Below are 26855 nucleotides of genomic sequence, written 5' to 3' on the forward strand. Positions count from 1 at the left end.
CATATTTAAGATCGAAGCATTAAATAATGGTAGGGCTTCCTTGAGCAGCCTGGTAGGAATGGGGTCTAATAAACATGCTGATGGTTTGGATGAAGTAACTAATGAAAATAACTCAGACAGAACAATCGGAGAGAAAGAGTCTAACCAAATACCGGCATCACTGAAAGCAGCCAAAGATAACGATACGTCTTTGGGATGGTTATGAGTAATTTTTTCTCTAATAGTTAAATTTTGTTAGCAAAGAAAGTCATGAAGTCATTACTAGTTAAAGTTAATGGAATACTCAGCTCAATAGAGCTCTGACTCTTTGTCAGCCTGGCTACAGTGCTGAAAAGAAACCTGGGGTTGTTCTTATTTTCTTCAATTAGTGATGAGTAGAAAGATGTCCTAGCTTTACGGAGGGCTTTTTTATAGAGCAACAGACTCTTTTTCCAGGCTAGGTTATGACACGGTTTGATCTCTGGGTCATTAACAAACTGCAACACATGTCCACTTCCCACCGCATCGTCACTTTTTGTTTTCATTTTCACTTTGTTTGTTGTGTAATTTGCTCAAAAGCTCAGAGAAAGTGCTGTGTTTCTGATAGGGACAGACGAGGGCTGTCCCCGAGTGTAGGATTATTGTGTCATATTTTAAGCCTTTAGCGCCTGCCCTCAAACGAGCCTACAGTGCCCAATTACTTGTTAACACAAATAGCTAATTTAGTCATCTAGACGTGATGAAGACGACTTGCTGAAGTTCAAACTGAGCATCAGAATGGGGAAGTAAAAAGGATTTAATTGACTGTGAACATAGTGTGGTTTTTAGTGTCAGACGGGCTGGTCTGAGTATCAAAGAAACTGCTGATCTACTGGGATTTTCACACACAAACATCTCTAAGGTTGACAGAGAACGGTCTGAAAGAGAAGATATCCAGTGAGCAGCAGTGGTGTGGATGAAGATCCACTGTTGAGGTTAGAGGTCAGAGGAGAATGGACAGACTGGTTGAATGGGCGACTGTGTGATGGTATCATCTCAGTATGGACCAACATCTCTGAGGAACATTTCCAGCACCTTGTTGAACCTATACCATGAAGGATTAAGGCAGTTCTGAAGGCAAAAGGGGCCCAATACTAGCAACAACAACAATAACAATAATAATAATAATAATAATAATAATGATAAAGTGTCTATTGAGTGTTTATCAGGAGATATATAAATAAATCCATATTGGTCAGGCTCTAGTTTTCTCACAATGGAAAAGCATAAATGTGTTCCAGTTGTGATCCGGTTGTGATGTATGTTATCTCCAGGAGCATCTTTTGTTTTCTCCAAAGCTGCAGCTCTGACTTGCAGATTATCAACTGAATGAAAAGAATCACATACAGATGAGTTACTGACAGCAGTCATCCTTAACGGCAGCTATAAATCACACACTGCTGCCATGTATAATTCACACGTGCCCCCCGCCCACACATGCACACCCACACACATCATTGTGTGCCCTCTGCAGCGAAAGACAAGGTCAACCTCGCTGAGTAACACAGAAAAACAGAATCCAGCTCAAAGCCATCCGTTACAGATGGAGAGAATGTGATGGAAATAACAACGTGCGCGACCTGGAACACGTTTTCCAATTCAACAGACAGCTGTGAAAATCCTCTTTCCTTTAACGAATGTGTCATTTAGACAAAATGCCAAAATGCTTTTCATGCCTCTGAAAGCAGAGAATAGATTTCTTTCTGCCTGGCAAACTTTTCTCCATCCAGCCGTCTCATCCGAGGCCTCATTCAGGTCACACAAATGTTTTCACAGAGCTGCTGACAGACTGACTCACGGCTTTCACCTAACTACAAATAGATTCTTCTCTTGAAACTGTAACAGACAAGCCCAATTTAAGGCCAATATTTTGATAAACCAGCAGCACAACGATGCAGCTGCAAGCAAATACCCTGAGAAAACATGATCAGGAGTTTGAGCAAAAAGCAGGATGAAGACCAGCAGCTGCAGCAGACCTCAGCGCTGAGCCCACATTATGCAAAACCATGTGCCATTCATAAGATACCAAACATAACGGTAACCATAGATACAACATCTAGGGGGAACAAAGGAACTATGCTGCTGCCACCGTCACCACGACCTCTCCTTCAAACGTAATCACTGCGTGCGCTGCAATGACGAGGAGCGTTACGTCTGCTTTTCTTTTTGTCCACGAGCCTGAGTACATCACAGCGCTCACGGGCACGTTGGATCAGCACTCGCACTTTACTAAAGAGAACGGAAACATGCATTTACAAATCACATACGCAACCAGCGTTTGTCCAGACATGACGTGTTTGCACACTGAATCAATGCACACGGTTGTTAAGGTAAAAAAGAATTTTCACTGACACCCCTATAATTTTAGTAATTAGCCTTTACATTTTTGTTATTTATTAGTCTCTCTTCATAATATGAGATTACCAATATGATCAAAATTCACGCTGTCTAGAAAAACTTAATAAAAAGTTCCTCTGAAGGGTAAATTTTCAAAGGAACAGATGGACTTGAACTACTTACAGCAGCAGCGGTTGACACTAAAGCAGTCGATGACAGTGACATCACAGATCACATGGGGCTTCCCCAAGCGTGCAAGGTATTATGGGATATGGGGTATCATGGTGATAGCCAATCAGAGTAGAGAGGCACCATGATGTCACTGTCCGGTCTCTCTCTGGCTGCTAATCCATCATGGTGGATTAGCCCCAGTCTGAGGTCAAGAGCGCTCTGGAGCAGGTTTTCATGCAGGATATCTTTGTACATTGCTGCATTCATCTTTCCCTCAATCCTGACTAGTCTCCCAGTTCCTGCTGGAGAAAAACATCCCCACAACATGATGCTGCCACCACCATGCTTCACTGTAAGGATGGTGCCTGGTTTCCTCCAAACATAATGCCTGACATTCACGCCAAAGAGTTCAATCTTTGTCTCATCAGAACAGAGATTTTTGTTTCTCATGGTCTGAGAGTCCTTCAGGTGCCTTCTGGCAAACTCCAGGTGGGCTGCCATGTGCGTTTTACTAAGGAGTGGCTTCTGTCTGGCCACTCCACCATACAGGCCTGATTGGTGGATTACTGCAGAGATGGTTATCCTTCTGGAAGGTTCTCCTCTCTCACAGAGGAATGCTGGAGCTCTGACAGAGTGACCATCAGGTTCTTGGTCACCTCCCTGACTAAGGCCCTACTCCCCCAATGTCATCAAAATATGGTAACAGTGTGGTAACAGCATGTTGACAGTGTGCTAAGACCATGGTAACAGTGCCATCACAATATGGTAACAGTGTGGTTAGTGTAATAACAGTGTGTTAACAGTGAGTTAACAGTATGGTAACAGTGTAGTTAGTGTAATAACAGTGTGTTAACAGTGAGTTAACAGTGTGGTTAGTGTAATAACAGTGTGTTAACAGTAAGTTAACAGTGTGGTTAGTGTAATAACAGTGTGTTAACAGTATGTTAACAGTGTGGTAACAGTGTGGTTAGTGTAATAACAGTGTGTTAACAGTAAGTTAACAGTGTGGTTAGTGTAATAACAGTGTGTTAACAGTATGTTAACAGTATGGTAACAGTGTGGTTAGTGTAATAACAGTGTGTTAACAGTAAGTTAACAGTATGGTAACAATGTGGTTAGTATAATAGTGTGTTAACAGTAAGTTAACAGTATGGTAACAGTGTGGTTAGTGTAATATCAGTGTGTTAACAGTAAGTTAACAGTATGGTAACAGTGTGGTTAGTGTAATATCAGTGTGTTAACAGTGAGTTAACAGTGTGGTTAGTGTAATAACAGTGTGTTAACAGTAAGTTAACAGTGTGGTTAGTGTAATAACAGTGTGTTAACAGTATGTTAACAGTGTGGTTAGTGTAATAACAGTGTGTTAACAGTATGTTAACAGTATGGTAACAGTGTGGTTAGTGTAATAACAGTGTGTTAACAGTAAGTTAACAGTATGGTAACAATGTGGTTAGTGTAATAGTGTGTTAACAGTAAGTTAACAGTATGGTAACAGTGTGGTTAGTGTAATATCAGTGTGTTAACAGTAAGTTAACAGTATGGTAACAGTGTGGTTAGTGTAATAGTGTGTTAACAGTAAGTTAACAGTATGGTAACAGTGTGGTTAGTGTAATAACAGTGTGTTAACAGTAAGTTAACAGTATGGTAACAGTGTGGTTAGTGTAATAACAGTGTGTTAACAGTAAGTTAACAGTATGGTAACAGTGTGGTTAGTGTAATAGTGTGTTAACAGTAAGTTAACAGTATGGTAACAGTGTGGTTAGTGTAATATCAGTGTGTTAACAGTAAGTTAACAGTATGGTAACAGTGTGGTTAGTGTAATAACAGTGTGTTAACAGTAAGTTAACAGTATGGTAACAGTGTGGTTAGTGTAATAGTGTGTTAACAGTAAGTTAACAGTATGGTAACAGTGTGGTTAGTGTAATATCAGTGTGTTAACAGTAAGTTAACAGTATGGTAACAGTGTGGTTAGTGTAATAACAGTGTGTTAACAGTAAGTTAACAGTATGGTAACAGTGTGGTTAGTGTAATAGTGTGTTAACAGTAAGTTAACAGTATGGTAACAGTGTGGTTAGTGTAATAACAGTGTGTTAACAGTAAGTTAACAGTATGGTAACAGTGTGGTTAGTGTAATAACAGTGTGTTAACAGTATGTAACAGTGTAGTTAGTGTAATAACAGTGTGTTAACAGTGTGTTCACAGTATGGTAACAGTGTGGTTAGCAGTGGTGGGCACCGATAACCAAAAAATTAACTTCAACAACAGATAATCAGATAACTGAAAAGTTATCTTTGATAAAGATAAACCGATAAACCACGCAAAAATGTATCGGAAGTTACAGCTAACCCATAAATTCCAGTACTATTTCTAGTACATTTGCAACTACTAATAAACTGAATTTGAGTTTAAACACCACAATCGCTTCTGGAAACATCAAAGCGACAGCAGACCCAAACAATGAGCCCACACTTCTATGTTTGAACATCCTGCTTCCTGCTGGAAGCTCTTATTTACTACACAGCTTACAGTGCAGAGACAAGCTGAGAGCAGTCACCAAGCCCAAATCTCTACCAATCACAATGCTCCGGTCAGGCGGAGGTCTTGGAAAATAAAGTCATGCTGACTTATGGTTTGGTGTATAAATAAAATGAATACTGATAGAATAACTCCATTAATGTCAATTCTGTCATTTGTACAAAGTTAAAATATAACATATATCTTTTAATGTTGAATAATGCACTAATTCTGAGGTTTTCTAACAAACACAGACAGATCGCAAAGGATTCTGGGTAAAATGTACCTCTGCTAAACACTGATTGGTTCAGTCATTCACTATGTAAACCAACACGTTAATGTGACGTGTGTCGTGTGTTGGTCTTTACAGATGTGCTTTTGTAAAATATTCCATTTTTTATTTGTAAAAACAGGTATTTTTATGGAGCCCTGGAAGTGTCATCACAACATGTTTTGCATGTGGAGAGAATGTGAGAATGTTCAGATGATTTTTTATTCATGTGACAATTTTTTGGACTGAGTTTCAGGTTAATCGCGCGTCTTGCATCGTGTAGTGTACATGGAGTAACAAGCTACATTTAACATCTCACAACCACCTCCTGATTGCTGATCGTATGGTCAAATGAAAATCAAACCTGTTTGATATTATTCTGGTCGGCCGTCGTGAGGGTTTCCTGCTGCTGAGTGAGGGGCAACAAGTGTCCAACCGCTCGCACTGTGCCTGTGCAAACACCGCAGACCTGTCTTGTAATGTTTTTTTTTTTTTGTCATTTTGTTTTTAAACTTTGATGTCTCCCATCGAGAGTTTTTGTAAATTAAGTTTGAAAAAACTTAACTTGTGATTAAAAATATACAGTGTCTGCGCTCATCTTCAGGACGAATACTGCCATGAACTGCCATGAACACTACTGGCCAGTAGACAGCAGTAGAGGCCTTGAAATCTTTCCAAAACAAAATTCCAGATAATCCATGTCTGCTGCGACATTTAAGGTGCGTGCAATTTATAAACACAAATACAATAACATCTATAAACCCAGAGAATATATTCACGAGAGTTTTAGGCACTAGAGTTTAATGCTGTTGTCCGTGGAGCCTGAACAGAGTGTCTGAAATGCATTTGTCCTGTCGTGAATGTACTAATCCTACCCATAATGCACTGCTCGGCACAGCATGTCCACACTAAAACCTTAAAAAATAGCACATTACTTTAATACTAAAACATATAGCTGTTATTTTCACTTTATAAAACTTCAGACATGACAGTAATTTTAAATAACTTTTTCAAAATTAGTTTGGTTAAAATTTGAACCATAAGTTAAAAATGTATGCCTCTGGATGACTTGGGTGATATTGCCAGCATATCAGTATGGTGTTAAAGGAAACCAGCTTTTCTTTTGCCTGCAGAGGATAGTGTTCTTCATAGAAGCAGCTGTCTTCTGTTTGCAGAGGGTGGAACCATACATATGTTAGGAAACTTTTATCAGGTAGGTGCTCAACTGATTTTCAATTTTAGAAATGTTTGCTGCTGTTCAGCTTTGTTTACTATGTCTCATGTGTTTATATACACAAGGTCTAAAAGTTATCGGACAAAAATTCATCGGAAGATAATTAGTCTGATAATGTTTTTTAAAGTTATCTAAAAAGATAATCCGATAATGAAAACGTTATCTTCGATAATTATCTGTTATCGGATTATTGGAAATGTGCCCACCACTGGTGGTTAGTGTAATAACACTGTGTTAACAGTGTGTTAACAGGATGGTAACAGTGTGGTTAGTGTAATAACAGACGTAACAGTTGCCGGTTGTAGGGTGGCTGTTTCCATAACACCAAATAGGAGGACATTTTTCAAGACTGAACAAAGTCAGGATTAAACTGGTGTACTCACCAAAGAGGTGAATGCCTATTTTTGGCCTTTCCTGGCTGCTTCCAAGAGTTTTTTGTTTGCAAGAAATTGATGGAACATGTCTGTGCACTTAAATATGAAGTTTACACAAATCTGCAGCTCTGCCTTCACACTGTCCACATCCAGATGATTTCTCTCATTTCTCCATGCTGAGGTCATCGTTGAGAAGACATCGTGTCTTCTCAACGCATGCCATGCATATAATGCCATGCATGCCACAGATGCATATAAAGTGTCCCCTCTCCCTCCTCTGGGGAAATCTGCCCATAACCTCATCCATGTGCAGCCAATATATATTCCCAGAGTGAAAAGGCAACCTGTATCTACTAGGCAGGTCAGAAAGTGGTCCCCTGAAGCGGAGGACGCACTTAGAGACTGCTTTGCCACCACTGACTGGAGTGTGTTTATGAATGTACATGGTGAGGACCTTGAGGGGGTGGTTGGGTGTATAACTGACTATTTGAACTTTTGTGTGGATGTGGTGGTGCCTGTGAAATCAGTAAAGTGCTTTCCCAACAACAAATAGTGGATAACCTCTGAGGTGAAGCAAGTCCTAAAAAGAAGAAGGAAGTGTTCAGGAGCAGAGACTGTGAGAAGTTGAGGGAGTGCAAGACGAGGTTAAAATCTGCCTGAAGGAGGCTCGAGAGGCATACAGTAAAAAGCTGGAGAGGAAGCTGGGTGAAAACAACATGTGAGAAGTCTGGAATGGTATGAAAGCCATTACAGGCTGCAGCAGCAAGGGCAATGTGGGCTGCATGGACCTCCAGTGAGCAGAGGAACTGAACACCTTTTTTAACCATTTCAGTTCCCCTCCAACGACATGCTCACCCCCACAGCCCTCTCCGGGCTCCTCTGACCAACATTCTCCTCAGTGTTACCTTCATGCGCCTCTTTATCTCTGACACAACTGCTCTCTACTCCCACCTCAACTTCTCCCTCAATCACGGTAGAACAGGTGACCAGGGAGCTGCGACATCTGCATTTGAGGAAGGCCGCGGGTCTGGACCAGGTCTGTCCAAGGCTCCTAAAGACGTGTGCAGTGGAGCTGGGTGACCCTCTACAGCAGGTCTTTAACCTGAGTCTGCGGCTGGGGAGCGTCCCCTCACTGTGGAAAACATCCTACATTATTTCAGTTCCAAAGAAGTCTCGCCCTAGGGGGCTGAGTGACTACAGGCTGGTTGTGCTCACATCCCACATGATGAAAACACTGGAGCGAACTGGTTCTGCAGCTTGTGTGACCCCAAGTGCAGGCAGTGAGGGACCCTCTCCAGTTCGCCTACCAGGAGAGGGTGGGTGTTGAAGATGCTGTCCTCTACCTCCTGCACCACGCCCTCACATACCTGGATGTGGGGGGATGCATTGTAAGGATGCTTTTCTTTGACTGCTCCAGTGCTTTTAATACAATATATCCCAGCCTTCTCCAGGAGACTCTCCAGGAAACTCTGATACATGTCACATGCAGAAGTTCTCAGATGACACTGCAATTGTGGCGTGTATTTGGGGGGGTGAAGAGGAGGAGTATAGGAGCGTGGTGGGGGACTTTGTGGGATGGTGCCAGCAAAACATGCTCCTGCTCAACACCACCAAAACAAAGGAAGTGGTGCTTGATTTCAGGCAGGTGCCAGCCTCTCTGCAGCCCATCGTAATCGACGGATCCGAGGTGGAGGTGGTTTCCACCTATAGGTACCTTGGGCTGCAGCTGGATAACAGGCTGAACTGGGCAGCTAATATGGATGCTGTCTACAAGAAGGGACAGAGTAGAATGTACTTTCTTAGGAGGCTGGCTTCATTCAGGGTCTGCTCCACGTTATTGTACATGTTCGTTCGTTCGTTCGTTCGATCTATCTATCTATCTATCTATCTATCTATCTATCTATCTATCTATCTATCTATCTATCTATCTATCTATCTATCTATCTATCTATCTATCTATCTATCTATCTATCTATCTATCTATCTATCTATCTATCTATCTATCTATCTATCTATCTATCTATCTATCTATCTATCTATCTATCTATCTATCTATCTATCTATCTATCTATCTATCTATCTATCTATCTATCTATCTATCTATCTATCTATCTATCTATCTATCTATCTATCTATCTATCTATCTATCTATCTATCTATCTATCTATCTATCTATCTATCTATCTATCTATCTATCTATCTATCTATCTATCTATCTATCTATCTATCTATCTATCTATCTATCTATCTATCTATCTATCTATCTATCTATCTATCTATCTATCTATCTATCTATCTATCTATCTATCTATCTATCTATCTATCTATCTATCTATCTATCTATCTATCTATCTATCTATCTATCTATCTATCTATCTATCTATCTATCTATCTATCTATCTATCTATCTATCTATCTATCTATCTATCTATCTATCTATCTATCTATCTATCTATCTATCTATCTATCTATCTATCTATCTATCTATCTATCTATCTATCTATCTATCTATCTATCTATCTATCCTATCTATCTATCTATCTATCTATCTATCTATCTATCTATCTATCTATCTATCTATCTATCTATCTATCTATCTATCTATCTATCTATCTATCTATCTATCTATCTATCTATCTATCTATCTATCTATCTATCTATCTATCTATCTATCTATCTATCTATCTATCTATCTATCTATCTATCTATCTATCTATCTATCTATCTATCTATCTATCTATCTATCTATCTATCTATCTATCTATCTATCTATCTATCTATCTATCTATCTATCTATCTATCTATCTATCTATCTATCTATCTATCTATCTATCTATCTATCTATCTATCTATCTATCTATCTATCTATCTATCTATCTATCTATCTATCTATCTATCTATCTATCTATCTATCTATCTATCTATCTAATCTATCTATCTATCTATCTATCTATCTATCTATCTACCTACCTACCTACCTACCTACCTACCTACCTACCTACCTACCTACCTATCTATTGTTATGATAAGAAATTTATTTTCATTGATTATTTGTCAGTAAAATGATCATTTCTCTACATTGACTACAGACCCTGCAGTGAGTCTGTAATCAACTTTTCTGCAGCGCGGCTTTGCTTTGAACCTTCAACCAATCGAAGCAGTGATTGGCAGATCGAAGCAGTGCTTCGATCTAATGCTTCATTGAATTAATTATTTTATTTCTCTTTATCTTAATTTTCTCCCACTAAAACCCTAAAGAACATATGACTGTGAGTAATATTTACCTTTTTATGTTAAACAAAGCTGTTATGGTCTTCTGAAACATTTGATAAATGTATTTTATAACTTAAAAATGGGGCCGATGCTAACACATTAGCACGTCTATGGCATTTTCAATGTTAAAGTTAGCATTAAGCTGTTGCAGCTGTCAGCACGTTTGTGTTCATTTGTTTTCTGTATAATAATGGCTCAGCGTTTGTTGTAGTAAAAGAGTCAAATGTATTACAAATTGTAATATTTTAAAATTTATTTTTGTTTATGTATTAATAATAATAATAATAATAATAATAGCAACAACAACAATAATAGTAATAACAACTAATAATGCTACAATACAGTTTTAGAGAAAGAGACAAAAAGAACCTGATTAAAAACACAACAGAAAATATAAAACTAAATATAAAATATAAAACTAAAAATATAAAAGATCAGGCTGCCTAGGGTATAATATACTTACAGCGCCTTATTTTCCACACTATACACTCCACAATCATAACAGCTGTTTAAATAAATGTTTGTAATAGTAGTTCCTTGTGTTCTAAAGTCAAATACTGCATTACAGTAGCTTGACTCAAGTGAAGTTTTGTTTACAAAGCATCACTCCACTGCAGCAGCTGAGCTGCCCCAGTTACACACAATCAAAATGGTGTCCAGATGACATCATTTTGTGGGAGTTGGCCCTCTCTATGTTCTCTCTGGTAAAAGGTAACATAGTAAATTTTGCAGAGTAAAATAAACTCTGCCAGAATAAAATCTGGTCCCAATCCAAATAAAGTTAAAGTATAGGTGACATGATATGTAATATATATATTTTTTGAGTATTTAAGACTAAAATTAAACAATAGTTTGAAATTTATCCTTTCCTGGTGTGCAGTTACTGAAGAAAGAAATATTTGGATTTTGAACTGTGCGCCACGAAAAACCAGGAACTTCTCGGCGAGTCCCGACATTGAAGAAGAAGGAGGAAGTGATATCAGTACCGGAACCGTTATCTTAATTGTCCCATTCATTTATGGATTCAGTTATGAATTTTTACAGGCTACTGCACAGTAAATTTGGCAGAGTAAAATTTACTCTGCTGGGATAACATTTGGTCCCAGTCCAAATCGAGCTCTGTCACTCTGTCACAGTGCAAAATCAACTCTTTCACAGTGTACAATCAACTCTTATTGGAGTAGAAACACTTGATGTGACAAGATGGTAGAGTTGATTTCACTCAACAATAGATTAGATTTTACTCTATTTAGACTGGCATCAAATGTTATCCTGGTAGAGTAGGGGAAACCGGGACACAGTGGATCAGAAATGTTGTTTTGTGGCAGCATAAACACATTATGCATAGGTTTAGGTCATTCTATTCTGGATTTAATACAGCAAGTTATTGTTTATAAGGCTGTGTTTTTTATTTCTCCCCAAGTGTAATTTACAGGTGTTTAAAATCAATTTTAAAATTTTTGATTCACTGTGCCCCGGACACTAATTCACGGGGCACAGTGAATCAACTTAGAATATAATGAAATGAAATGATTATAAAGTTTTCTTCAAAATTATTAAATATATGCTGATGCTTATACAAACTATAATCCAGCAAACCAGCTTTGTAATGTGTGAGGGTCTTATATAGTGATATACTGTAAGTCCTTTAGAAACTGTAATACACTCAACAAAAATATAAACGCAACACTTTTGGTTTTGCTCCCATTTTGTATGAGATGAACTCAAAGATCTAAAACTTTTTCCACATACACAATATCATCATTTCCCTCAAATATTGTTCACAAACCAGTCTAAATCTGTGATAGTGAGCACTTCTCCTTTGCTGAGATAATCCATCCCACCTCACAGGTGTGCCATATCAAGATGCTGATTAGACACCATGATTAGTGCACAGGTGTGCCTTAGACTGCCCACAATAAAAGGCCACTCTGAAAGGTGCAGTTTTGTTTTATTGGGGGGGATACCAGTCAGTATCTGGTGTGACCACCATTTGCCTCATGCAGTGCAACACATCTCCTTCGCATAGAGTTGATCAGGTTGTCAATTGTGGCCTGTGGAATGTTGGTCCACTCCTCTTCAATGGCTGTGCGAAGTTGCTGAATGTTGGCAGGAACTGGTACACGCTGTCGTATACACCGGTCCAGAGCATCCCAAACATGCTCAATGGGTGACATGTCCGGTGAGTATGCCGGCCATGCAAGAACTGGGACATTTTCAGCTTCCAAGAATTGTGTACAGATCCTTGCAACATGGGGCCGTGCATTATCCTGCTGCAACATGAGGTGATGTTCTTGGATGTATGGCACAACAATGGGCCTCAGGATCTCGTCACGGTATCTCTGTGCATTCAAAATGCCATCAATAAAATGCACCTGTGTTCTTCGTCCATAACAGACGCCTGCCCATATCATAACCCCACCGCCACCATGGGCCACTCGATTCACAACATTGACATCAGAAAACCGTTCACCCACACGACGCCACACACGCTGTCTGCCATCTGCCCTGAACAGTGTGAACCGGGATTCATCCGTGAAGAGAACACCTCTCCAACGTGCCAAACGCCAGCGAATGTGAGCATTTGCCCACTCAAGTCGGTTACGACAACGAACTGGAGTCAGGTCGAGACCCCGATGAGGACGACGAGCATGCAGATGAGCTTCCCTGAGACGGTTTCTGACAGTTTGTGCAGAAATTCTTTGGTTATGCAAACCGATTGTTCCAGCAGCTGTCCGAGTGGCTGGTCTCAGACGATCTTGGAGGTGAACATGCTGGATGTGGAGGTCCTGGGCTGGTGTGGTTACACGTGGTCTGCGGTTGTGAGGCTGGTTGGATGTACTGCCAAATTCTCTGAAACGACTTTGGAGACGGCTTATGGTAGAGAAATGAAGATTCAATACACGAGCAACAGCTCTGGTTGACATTCCTGCTGTCAGCATGCCAACTGCACGCTCCCTCAAATCCTGCGACATCTGTGGCATTGTGCTGTGTGATAAAACTGCACCTTTCAGAGTGGCCTTTTATTGTGGGCAGTCTAAGGCACACCTGTGCACTAATCATGGTGTCTAATCAGCATCTTGATATGGCACACCTGTGAGGTGGGATGGATTATCTCAGCAAAGGAGAAGTGCTCACTATCACAGATTTAGACTGGTTTGTGAACAAAATATTTGAGGGAAATGGTGATATTGTGTATGTGGAAAAAGTTTTAGATCTTTGAGTTCATCTCATACAAAATGGGAGCAAAACCAAAAGTGTTGCGTTTATATTTTTGTTGAGTGTAAATGCAACTGTCATAATTTCTGTTCAAACATGAAAACAGTTGTTTATATACACAAATTATAGAAATAATTCATGGAAAAATAAATGTATAAGCTTCAACAAGTAATATTTGCCATCCACTTGATAATGGAGCTTAGAAAATCACTTTCTAGACTGATCCACCATGCCCCAGTTTTCCCTATATTTTACTCAGCAAAATTTACTGTGTGACAGCCCCGTTTCCGCCAAGTGTTTCGGGTCGGTGCTGCACCGTGTTTTCTGTGTCAGAAAGGTTAATTCACGATGGCAAAATCCTTTTGATTGGCAGGTAGAACACTTACATTGACGACCACGTGCGGCTTCTCGCGTGCAGACTGAGACGTTATGAGCAGCTGAGGAACTGCGAGTCTTTTAACTTGCAGTGCAAAGTGGGCTGCGGTGGAACAAGAAGATCCGTTCACAGGAGAGACTCGATCCATCAGCCACAGACACACTGAACGGATTACACCTGTAGCTGACTGTGCTGGTGTTGCAGACCGAATGGTCCGCCCCTAAAAATTGGTCTGCCCTGCCTCCACTGTGCATACATCATTTTGGAGCTCAGCCGCTCGTCTGAGATGGAGTCTCTTCACCCAAAGCGATCAAATGGATTAATGGGATTATTAACCTTCAGAAGACAAAGTAAAACCTCTTAAATCATTCTGAAGTCAGTTTTAAACAGAAACAAGGTGATACTCTGTGACGCTTTGAAATGACTGATGCGCAGTGCACGCATCAGCTAGCACTTCATGCGCTCTGATCGCTTCCTCCATCTTTTATGATGAAATAATGCTGAATTTATGTGGAAATAATTGTTGTACAAAAGCATTAGATATCTGTCGTTGAGACAGATGATGACTGGAGAGCAGTTTGAAGCAGAAACAAAGTGATAATTGTGACCCGCGGCTGGCGCACAGAAATGAGGCATGTGCAGTGAAGGCAGGGCGAACAGATTTTTGGGGGACACCGGTCCCAGATCAGTACAGCAGAAACTCAAACCATCCTGGACTTTTTTTCAGCCAAGACAAGGTTGTAAGGTTAGACCTTACTTGTGTGAAACACCTTGAGGCAACTTTGTTGTGATTTGGTGCTATATAAATGAAAATAAAGTGAAATTGAATCAAGAAGACAAATTCAATTATTTTCAGACTTTTCATCACACTGAAGATGACCTCACTGAAACAGACAGGTAAGACTATATTATTTACTCCTTGTGTGAATGATTTTAATATTTAGTAATAATATGTTATGCCACCATCGTACAGTACACTAACTGTATTCAAGAAGGAAACAATATTTATTTTAAAAAATAGCTGATATTTTCATGCCCTCGTGACATTTTTCAGATTTGAAATATATGCACCTGTTTCTCAGAAAAAATATCATAAATAAAAATTCCACATTTCCTCATTACATTTTTTTCAAATGTCACAGATAGAGAAACTATGTTTTTAAATCTGTTGATTAGACCAAAGAGCTGGCAAAAAAGTATCATCGCCACCTGCATGCAGAAATCGCCTGCAGTATTTATTGATTGATTTATTTTATAATCACCATTCTGTGTTCTGAACTCTGCCAATATCATCACTATTGTCAGACTGAAGTTTTCCTCCAAAGTTTCAACTTCCTCATTGTGGTCTAAAAAAGGCTCAAACCCATCAGGCTGTGACCTCACAGCTGCTTCAGAAATAAGGACTTAAAAAAAGCTCCACACTAGAAAAAATCGTCTGAAAACAGCTCAGCCTCTGCCATGTTTACAAATGATTTGGGTTTGAATCAGTCGGTCCCGTTCCGGTGATGACGTAGCAACAATATGGCCGCGGCTGAGGGCTGAAATAGAGCGCAGGCTTCAGACAGCCGTTGTTTATCCTTCACCTGTGCACTTCTTGTCAACTTTTATTGTTCAAGATTTTTTTAAATATCAACATTTCATCATTTTTAGTGATTATTTGTGCACATCTTTTGGTGTCACCTACACTGTATCACAGTGCTGAATTAGTTCTATCACAGTGTAAAATCAACTCGATCATGCTGTGAATGACTCTTATTGGAGTTGAAAAACATGATTTGACAAGACAGTAGAGTTGATTTCACTCTATAATAGAATGTATTTTAACTCTATTTGGACTGTGACCAAATGTTATCCTGGCAGAGTAACTTTTACTCTGCAAAATTTACTCTGTACGTGTATATAAACGTTTGCGTCTATCTACACCCTTCCAGTTACTTAGGTTAAGTGAGAAATTGTTTTTTTTTTGTACTGAAAAGGTTTTCTCTCTTTATTTCTTTGTACCAGAATAAACTCATTCATTCATTATGATAAAGGTTGACTGGCATCATAACTAATCACACCAGTGTTGCACTGTGCAATTTGTTAATAGCCTAGTTTTAGGTCTGTTTGTCAGGTTTAACTAACAAAAATGCAGCATAATATTAAAAGTATAAAATGTTTCAAGCAGGCTGATTCCAGAATGTGATGGGATCGAGAAAAAACTTCCAAAGAAATTTGAGATTTTGATACCACCTGAAACCCCTTTTTAAGCTCTTTTCAATGTTTTCATTCTTCTTGCCTGGTTCAAATGCTATGATTAACAAAAGCTGACTGGTTTTTAAAAATTGAATTTTGAGGTATAAATACAGGTTTAAAGGCTGACATTCCAAACAATACTAATAAACAAATGTTAATGAGCATATGTTGGTGAGATATTTTCATATGTGACAGACTGGATGTTACAGTTACATATTACAATAGCAATTTAATGAAAACCCAATTCCACCAGAATACTGCCATTCTACATATTTTCAGTATTTCCTGGACATATCAAATCAAAATCAAATCAATTTTATTTATATAGCGCCAAATCACAACAAACAGTTGCCCCAAGGCGCTTTATATTGTAAGGCAAGGCCATACAATAATTATGTAAAAACCCAACGGTCAAAACGACCCCCTGTGAGCAAGCACTTGGCTACAGTGGGAAGGAAAAACTCCCTTTTAACAGGAAGAAACCTCCAGCAGAACCAGGCTCAGGGAGGGGGAGTCTTCTGCTGGGACTGGTTGGGGCTGAGGGAAAGAACCAGGAAAAAGACATGCTGTGGAGGGGAGCAGAGATCGATCACTAATGATTAAATGCAGAGTGGTGCATACAGAGCAAAAAGAGAAAGAAACACTCAGTGCATCATGGGAACCCCCCAGCAGTCTAAGTCTATAGCAGCATAACTAAGGGATGGTTCAGGGTCACCTGATCCAGCCCTAACTATAAGCTTTAGCAAAAAGGAAAGTTTTAAGCCTAATCTTAAAAGTAGAGAGGGTGTCTGTCTCCCTGATCCGAATTGGGAGCTGGTTCCACAGGAGAGGAGCCTGAAAGCTGAAGGCTCTGCCTCCCATTCTACCCTTACAAACCCTAGGAACTACAAGTAAGCCTGCAGACTGAGAGTGAAGCGCTCTATTGGGGTGATATGGTACTATGAGGTCCCTAAGATAAGATGGGACCTGATTATTCAAAACCTTATAATAAGAAGAATAATTTTAAATTCTATTCTAGAATTAACAGGAAGCCAATGAAGAGAGGCCAATATGGGTGAGATATGCTCTCTCCTTCTAGTCCCTGTCAGTACTCTAGCTGCAGCATTTTGAATTAACTGAAGGCTTTTCAGGGAACTTTTAGGACAACCTGATAATAATGAATTACAATAGTCCAGCCTAGAGGAAATAAATGCATGAATTAGTTTTTCAGCATCACTCTGAGACAAGACCTTTCTAATTTTAGAGATATTGCGCAAATGCAAAAAAAGCAGTCCTACATATTTGTTTAATATGTGCATTGAATGACATATCCTGATCAAAAATGATTCCAAGATTTCTCACAGTATTACTAGAGGTCAGGGTAATGCCATCCAGAATAAGAATCTGGTTAGACACCATGTTTCTAAGATTTGTGGGGCCAAGTACAATAACTTCAGTTTTATCTGAGTTTAAAAGCAGGAAATTAGAGATCATCCATGTCTTTATGTCTGTAAGACAATCCTGCAGTTTAGCTAATTGGTGTGTGTCCTCTGGCTTCATGGATAGATAAAGCTGGGTATCATCTGCGTAACAATGAAAATTTAAACAATACCCTCTAATAATACTGCCTAAGGGAAGCATGTATAAAGTGAATAAAATTGGTCCTAGCACAGGACCTTGTGGAACTCCATAATTAACTTTAGTCTGTGAAGAAGATTCCCCATTTACATGAACAACTTGTAATCTATTAGACAAATATGATTCAAACCACCGCAGCGCAGTGCCTTTAATACCTATGGCATGCTCTAATCTCTGTAATAAAATTTTATGGTCAACAGTATCAAAAGCAGCACTGAGGTCTAACAGAACAAGCACAGAGATGAGTCCACTGTCCGAGGCCATAAGAAGATCATTTGTAACCTTCACTAATGCTGTTTCTGTACTATGATGAATTCTAAAACCTGACTGAAACTCTTCAAATAGACCATTCCTCTGCAGATGATCAGTTAGCTGTTTTACAACTACCCTTTCAAGAATTTTTGAGAGAAAAGGAAGGTTGGAGATTGGCCTATAATTAGCTAAGATAGCTGGGTCAAGTGATGGCTTTTTAAGTAATGGTTTAATTACTGCCACCTTAAAAGCCTGTGGTACATAGCCAACTAATAAAGATAGATTGATCATATTTAAGATCGAAGCATTAATTAATGGTAGGGCTTCCTTGAGCAGCCTGGTAGGAATGGGGTCTAATAAACATGTTGATGGTTTGGAGGAAGTAACTAATGAAAATAACTCAGACAGAACAATCGGAGAGAAAGACTCTAACCAAATACCGGCATCACTGAAAGCAGCCAAAGATAACGATACATCTTTGGGATGGTTATGAGTAAATTTTTCTCTAATAGTAAAATTTTATTAGCAAAGAAAGTCATGAAGTCATTACTAGTTAAAGTTAATGGAATACTCGGCTCAATAGAGCTCTGACTCTTAGTCAGCCTGGCTACATATTACAGAATGCACAATGTGAAGGGTTTTCCTGGATCAAATCACATATTTTAGATATAATCAACAACAGCATTAACGTTAGCTGTTCTGCTCTTGAATAATCAGTCATAATAGTCCATCAGTGTCTTTTTTTTGTATTGATTTACCACCCCCCAAGTCAGTTGTTGGGTGTATTTGCGGGAAAAGCCCGGGGCTGTTTTGTGGCCCTGTGGTCCGGCCCTGTTTACTGGCCTGTGGGTGTGACACCATCTTAAGGCCTGGTCCCACTGGGGAGAGGAATAATTGCCATGAATTGAACATACAAATGTCAGGCGTTCGTTGTCGTCCACAACAGAATTGGCCAAAAATGACAAATGTCTCAGTATGAATTATGGATATATTAATAATGTGTAGCGAATATATGACAATCACGGATGTACAACGCATGTATTGTGAATGCATTGCGCACGTGTGGCAGGAACAGCGGTTGTAATGCACATGTGCGGCATCTGCATTGCGGACATAACAGAAGCACAGTCGGGCGTTTCAGCATCACTATTCACACCAACACCACAGCCTCTGGAGCAATAGCTGGACTCGGACAAGTTGATCACAGAGTTGATGTTCATGTTGTCATGCAAGGGTTATGTTTCTGTGTAGGCTCTCAGTTGTCCAGGTGGTTTCCATAGTAGAAAAAGCTTGAATCTTCGACTGGACTGGGTTCGACTGGACAACCCAGTCCAGTCAGAGATTCAAGCTTTTTCTACAATGTGAGGGTTAACTGTTCATGAGTTTGAGGAGCGGGAGGGGGGAAGCCGCTCGGGGGTGTGAGACAGTGTTTTTTTTTAGAGTGTCATGAAAGGAGAGAGTTCCGTGTGAGTTGCATCTGTAACAGCAACTCTTCCTTTTGTTTGTGTTAAATGAAAGTCCTGAAAGAGAACGGAGGTCCACAGCTGACGCCTCTGCAGCTGGGGATTTACAGTATATTGTTGGACGGCAGCAGCTATTACGTCTTTGGGGATCCATAACTATATCTGTACGGTTCCACTGCTGGACTGGCACTGACTGGCAGGTATGTCGATTTCTGCCACATATAGTACTTTGGGTTTACGTGACATGTTTGTTATGCATTCGCAGATTGTCCACAAATCAGATGCAAAGCAGACATAATACAAACGCTTTATTCATGGCCAATCTGCATGCATTTGCTACAACTTATTTTAGTTCGTGATGTGGATGTGACAGGCAATATATATGTTTTACACACTGTTCCAGTCTGCTGCCAAGCCGCAAATCCCTGTCAGTTGCAGATATCAGCAGATAACGGCGGATATACAGCGCATAGCTTCAGTATGTATTGAGTATGTGAGGCAGATGTCATCCGCAACCAAAATTTTGTGCAGCTCAAAAATCATGGCAACAGACAAATGTGCCTCTGCGGATAATTGTGGACATGCACGGATACAAGCAAAAAAGCCTCTGGGTTCTGCGTTTTGGTTGGCAAAAGGTTAGCCCCTGAATATTAGAAGCCACGCTCACTAACGGGCCACTGTTGTATAAAAAGACCCCTTTAATCTCGGTCCTGGTGTCCCGCGCCGCCACTTTAAATGCTTCCGCGGAGGTTTTATTGTTGTATTTTGTGCCTGTGATGTTGCACGCTCATTTCGGGCCCTACCTGTCCGAACAGAGAGTTGAGGATTGTGCGCAGATTGACGTCAGACGCGCACGAGGCAGCGCTGGACCTCCGGGAGCGTCGGGAGGACCTGCTGGACAGCGGGACCAGAGAGCAGGAGGAGGCGGACGGACTGCCGACCTGCTCGGGCGCCCGGTGGCCCCCGGGCCGGCACAGCGGAGCCGTGTCGTCGTTGCTGTCCGACGGAAAGGACGCGTGTGCGCTGTGACGTGCGTGTCTGTGAGTGCGCCGGTGATGCTCGGGTTCCGGAGGTCCGGCCGGGGCGCGCTCCTCCCGCGTGGGCTTCCTGCGGTGGTGCCGGTGCGGGGGCTTGGAAGACCTGCCGTGTGGATCCTGCGGTTCTGGAGCGTGGCCGTGGGAACCGTGGGAGCCGTGGGGGCCGTGGGAGCCGTGCGTCCTGCACTTGCCCCGCGTGGCAGCATCGTCAAGACTCCGGGTGCCCAGCAGGCTCGGGTGGCACAGCGGTCTCCGGGCGCTGGTGTCGCATTCGGCCGGCCAGAAGGACTCTTCGGCGCCGGTGGCGCGCTGCGGGCCGGCGGGTCGGTGGTGATGCGGGTGCGGACGCTCCGGGAGGCGCGTCGGTCTCCACGCCGAGGACGACTTCAGTAAGGAGGTGGTGGATTCGGATTTGGGGAAGGATGAGCTCATCGCTGCCGGTCCGCTCCGCTCTGACTCGGTGCGTGGATCATCGAAAGCCGTGTGCTTTCCATCGTGGACTCGAGTGAAGTTCGGCTCCGGTTCTGCGCCTGATCGCTGCGCGGCGGCGCAACCGGGGAGCGCGCGCGGGAGCTGCTGAGCGCGCGTCACCTCTTTTTCATTGATGCGGATGCTGATCAGAACGTAACGACGTGCGTGTGCACGGGAACTGCAACCGGGCCCCGCAAACCACACACACACACACACACACACACACACACACACACACACACACACACACACACACACACACACACACACACACACACACTTTGCAGAGCTCGTTCCGGTGTTAATTACCCCCCCCCCCCCCCCCCCGCCCCCGTTGTGGTTTTCAGTGGCGGATCTAGAAGGGGGGCTGACAAAACCAAGATGTGATGAAATCTGGGGCCGGACACAAACAGACCACTGAGTTCATTCCTAAAGAGTTTATTCCTGATTAGCTCATTCCTGAAGAGTTCATTCCTGCTAAGTTTATTCCTGAAGAGTTCATTCATGCTGAGTTCATTCCTGATTAGCTCATTCCTGAAGAGTTCATTCCTGCTAAGTTTATTCCTGAAGAGTTCATTCCTGCTAAGTTTATTCCTGAAGAGTTCATTCCTGCTGAGTCCATTCCTGATTAATTTATTCCTGATGAGTTCATTCCTGCTGAGTTTATTCCTGATGAGTTCATTCGTGCTAAGTTTATTCCTGAAGAGTTCATTCCTGCTGAGTTCATTCCTGATTAGTTTATTCCTGATGAGTTCATTCCTGCTGAGTTTATTCCTGATGAGTTCATTCGTGCTAAGTTTATTCCTGAAGAGTTCATTCCTGCTGAGTTCATTCCTGATTAGTTCATTCCTGCTGAGTTCATTCCTGATAAGTTCATTCCTGAAGAGTTTATTCCTGGAGATTTCATTCCTGAATACTTTATTCCTGCAGAGTTTATTCCTGCAAAGGTCATTCCTGCTGAGTTCATTCCTGAAGAGTTCATTCCTGCTGAATTTATTCCTGATGAGTTCATTCCTGCTGAGATCATTCCTGCTGAGTTCATTCCTGCTGAGTTCATTCCTTAGTAGTTCAATCCTGAGGAGTTTATTCCTGCACATTTCATTCCTTAAGACTTTATTCCTGCAGAGTTTATTCCGGCAGAGGTCATTCCTGCTGAGTTTATTCCTGACGAGTTCATTCCTGATGAGTTCATTCCTGAAGAGTTCATTCCTGCTGAGTTTATTCCTGATGAGTTAATTCCTGCTGAGTTCATTCCTGAAGAGTTCATTCCTGAAGAGTTCATTCCTGATTAGCTCATTCCTGAAGAGTTCATTCCTGCTAAGTTTATTCCTGAAGAGTTCATTCCTGCTGAGTTCATTCCTGATTAGTTTATTCCTGATGAGTTCATTCCTGCTGAGTTTATTCCTGATGAGTTCATTCGTGCTAAGTTTATTCCTGAAGAGTTCATTCCTGCTGAGTTCATTCCTGATTAGTTCATTCCTGCTGAGTTCATTCCTGATAAGTTCATTCCTGAAGAGTTTATTCCTGGAGATTTCATTCCTGAATACTTTATTCCTGCAGAGTTTATTCCTGCAAAGGTCATTCCTGCTGTGTTCATTCCTGAAGAGTTCATTCCTGCTGAGTTTATTCCTGATGAGTTCATTCCTGCTGAGATCATTCCTGCTGAGTTTATTCCTGATGAGTTCATTCCTACAGAGTTCATTCCTGCTGAGTTAAGTCCTGATTAGATCATTCCTGCTGAGTTCATTCCTTAGTAGTTCAATCCTGAAGAGTTTATTCCTGCACTTTTCATTCCTTAAGACTTTATTCCTGCAGAGTTTATTCCTGCAGAGGTCATTCCTGCTGAGTTTATTCCTGACAAGTTCATTCCTGATGAGTTCATTCCTGAAGAGTTCATTCCTGCTGAGTTTATTCCTGATGAGTTAATTCCTGCTGAGTTTATTCCTGCAGAGTTAAGTCCTGCTGAGTTAATTCCTGATGAATTCATTCCTGAAGAGTTTATCCCTGCAAAGTTCATTCCTGCTGAGTTTATTCCTGCAGAGCTCATTCCTGATGAATTTATTCCTGCTGAGTTTATTCCTACAGAGTTTATTCCTGCTGAGTTTATTCCTGCAGAGTTCATTCCTGCAGAGTTTATTTCTGCAGAGTTTATTCCTACAGAGATCATTTCTGACAAGATCATTCCTAATGAGTTCATTCCTGATGAGTTTATTCCTGAAGAGTTGATTCCTGATAAGTTTATTTCTGCAGAGTTTAATCCTGCTGAGTTTATTCCTGAAGACTTTATTCCTGATGAGTTCATTCCTGAGGAGTTCATTCCTGCTGAGTTTATTCCTGCAGAGTTGATTCCTGATAAGTTTATTTCTGCAGAGTTTAATCCTGCTGAGTTTATTCCTGCAGAGTTCATTGCTGATGAATTTATTCCTGCTGAGTTTATTCCTACAGAGTTTATTCCTGCTGAGTTTAGTCCTGATGAGTTCATTCCTACAGAGTCCATTCCTGCTGAGTTCATTCCTGCTGAGTTCATTCCTGATTAGTTCATTCCTTCTGAGTTGATTCCTGATTAGTTCATTCCTGCAGAGTTAATTCCTGATTAATTCATTCCTGAAGAGTTTATCCCTGCAGAGTTCATTCCTGCTGAGTTTATTCCTGCAGAGCTCATGCCTGATTAATTTATTCCTGCTGAGATTATTCCTAGAGTTTACTCCTGCTGAGTTTATTCCTGCAGAGTTCATTCCTGCAGAGTTTATTTCTTCAGAGTTTATTCCTACAGAGATAATTTCTGACAAGATCATTCCTAATGAGTTCATTCCTGATGAGGTTATTCCTGATGAGTTCATTCCTGCAGAGTTTATTTCTTCAGAGTTTATTCCTACAGAGATAATTTCTGACAAGATCATTCCTAATGAGTTCATTCCTGATGAGGTTATTCCTGATGAGTTCATTCCTGAAGAGTTCATTCCTGCTGAGTTTATTCCTACAGAGTTCATTCCTGAAGAGTTTAACCCTGCAGAGTTCATTCCTGCTGAGTTTATTCCTGGAGAGTTCATTCCTGATTAATTTATTCCTGCTGAGTTTATTCCTACAGAGTTTATTCCTGCTGAGTTTATTCCAGCAGAGTTTATTTCTGCTGAGTTTATTTCCTACAGAGATAATTTCTGACAAGATCATTCCTAATGAGTTCATTCCTGATGATTTTGTTCGTGATTAGTTCATTCCTGAAGAGTTAATTCCTGCTGAGTTTATTCTTGCAGAGTTCATTCCCGATGAATTCATTCCTGAAGAGTTTATCCCTGCAGAGTTCATTCCTGAAGACTTTATTCCTGATGAGTTCATTCCTGAAGAGTTCATTCCTGCTGAGTTTATTCATGCAGAGTTCATTCCTACTGAGTTCATTCCTGAAGAGTTTTTTTTCATGCAGAGTTCATTCCTGCTGAGTTTATTCCTGCAGAGTTGATTCCTGATAAGTTTATTTCTGCAGAGTTTAATCCTGCTTAGTTATTCTTGCAGAGTTCATTGCTGATGAATTTATTCCTGCTGAGTTTATTCCTACAGAGTTTATTCCTGCTGAGTTTATTCCTGCAGAGTTCATTCCTGCAGAGTTTATTCCTACAGAGTTCATTCCTGACAAGTTCATTCCTAATGAGTACATTCCTGATGAGTTCATTCCTGATTAGTTCATTCCTGAAGAGTTCATTCCTGCTGAGTTTATTCCTGCAGAGTTTATTTCTGCAGAGTTTATTCCTACAGAGTTAATTCCTGACAAGTTTATTCATAATGAGTTCATTCCTGATGAGTTTATTCCTTCAAAGTTCATTCCTGCTGAGTTTATTCCTGCAGAGATCATTCCTGCTGAGTTTATTCCTGATGAGTTCATTCCTACAGAGTTCATTCCTGCTGTTTATTCCTCCTGAGTTCATTCCTCATTAGTTCATTCCTGCTGAGTTAATTCATGATGAGTTCATTCCTGAAGAGTTTATTCCTGCAGATTTCATTCCTGATGAGTTCATTCCTGAAGAGTTTATTCCTGCAGAGTTCATTCCTGCTGAGTTTATTCCTGCAGAGTTGATTCCTGATAACTTTATTTCTGCAGAGTTTAATCCTGCTGAGTTTATTCCTACAGAGATCATTTCTGACAAGATCATTCCTAATGAGTTCATTCCTGATGAGTTTATTCCTGATTAGTTCATTCCTGAAGAGTTCATTCCTGCTGAGTTTATTCCTGCAGAGTTCATTCCTGAAGAGTTTAACCCTGCAGAGTTCATTCCTGCTGAGTTTATTCCTGGAGAGTTCATTCCTGATGAATTTATTGCTGCTGAGTTTATTCCTACAGAGTTTATTCCTGCTGAGTTTATTCCAGCAGAGTTTATTTCTGCTGAGTTTATTTCCTACAGAGATAATTTCTGACAAGATCATTCCTAATGAGTTCATTCCTGATGATTTTGTTCCTGATTAGTTCATTCCTGATGAATTCATTCCTGAAGAGTTTATCCCTGCAGAGTTCATTCCTGAAGACTTTATTCCTGATGAGTTCATTCCTGAAGAGTTCATTCCTGCTGAGTTTATTCCTGATGAGTTCATTCCTGCTGAGTTTATTCATGCAGAGTTCATTCCTACTGACTTCATTCCTGAAGAGTTTTTTTTTCATGCAGAGTTCATTCCTGCTGAGTTTATTCCTGCAGAGTTGATTCCTGTGTTGTGAAAGTGTTGGAACACGGACCCACAACAGGGGGCGCAAATGAACAGACAATGGAGGAGTCAAATAACACTGTTTTTACTGTTGTGCAACAGGCACAACAAACACAGCCGATTACAATATTGAAATTGAGTCCAATTACAACGGTGTCATGTGGGCAGGCTCGACGATAGGAGACGTCTGTCCAAGTCGAACCGGAACCAACCCGATTTCCTCTGCCACCGAACCCCGGGAATACTGGAGCCGCCAAGTCCCGAACTCCCAGGTGGCCACTGCCTCCGCTCGTCGGATCCGGTACTGCTGGCAAGGAACAGAAACAGTCAGGTGTGGGTGCGGCTGCACCCAGCAACACGGAGGGTGGAGATTCCACCTCCACCTCTCGTCAACAACAATAAAGGAATGTAGGAAGGTGAGTACTTATCCAAGAGTTGTCCAGTAGTCAGCTATCCTACAAACAATCAACAAGAATTACAACTGTAATTAATAGCACGTTTGGGCGGAGATTGTTACCTCTTTGATAGGGCGATATCTCGGCAATGAGGTGGAGATGCCATCCTGCTGATATACCTCCCTGTTGATTGGAATCAGCTGTCTCAGGTGATGGGTGACAGCTGTCACCGTGGCTGCTTCTGTGAGGCGGCAGCGCCCTCCGGTGCCTGGAGCCCGCACTCCAGGCAGGGCGCCCTCTGGTGGTGGTGGGCCAGCAGTACCTCCTCTTCAGCGGCCCACACAACATCCTGATAAGTTTATTTCTGCAGAGTTTAATCCTGCTTAGTTATTCTTGCAGAGTTCATTGCTGATGAATTTATTCCTGCTGAGTTTATTCCTACAAAGTTTATTCCTGCTGAGTTTATTCCTACAGAGTTCATTCCTGAAGAGTTCATTCCTGCTGAGTTTATTCCTACAGAGTTCATTCCTGAAGAGTTTAACCCTGCAGAGTTCATTCCTGCTGAGTTTATTCCTGGAGAGTTCATTCCTGATTAATTTATTCCTGCTGAGTTTATTCCTACAGAGTTTATTCCTGCTGAGTTTATTCCAGCAGAGTTTATTTCTGCTGAGTTTATTTCCTACAGAGATAATTTCTGACAAGATCATTCCTAATGAGTTCATTCCTGATGATTTTGTTCGTGATTAGTTCATTCCTGAAGAGTTAATTCCTGCTGAGTTTATTCTTGCAGAGTTCATTCCCGATGAATTCATTCCTGAAGAGTTTATCCCTGCAGAGTTCATTCCTGAAGACTTTATTCCTGATGAGTTCATTCCTGAAGAGTTCATTCCTGCTGAGTTTATTCATGCA

General features: G+C 41.0%; 1 protein-coding gene across 1 annotated transcript in view; it reads right to left on the minus strand.

Annotated features, from left to right (window-relative positions):
* The window catches only part of cabp1a (calcium binding protein 1a), a 127938-nt gene extending 107012 nt beyond the window's left edge, over positions 1-20926 (minus strand). Inside the window, exon 1 of the mRNA XM_034169690.1 lies at positions 20158-20926. Coding sequence (XP_034025581.1) covers positions 20158-20823 — 666 coding nt within the window. The 5' untranslated portion in view covers positions 20824-20926. The remainder of the gene's footprint in view (positions 1-20157) is intronic.
* Between the last annotated feature and the right edge of the window lie 5929 nt (positions 20927-26855).

The sequence above is a fragment of the Thalassophryne amazonica genome, chromosome 5 (assembly GCF_902500255.1).
Source record: "Thalassophryne amazonica chromosome 5, fThaAma1.1, whole genome shotgun sequence".
NCBI classification, from domain to species: Eukaryota; Metazoa; Chordata; class Actinopteri; order Batrachoidiformes; family Batrachoididae; genus Thalassophryne; species Thalassophryne amazonica.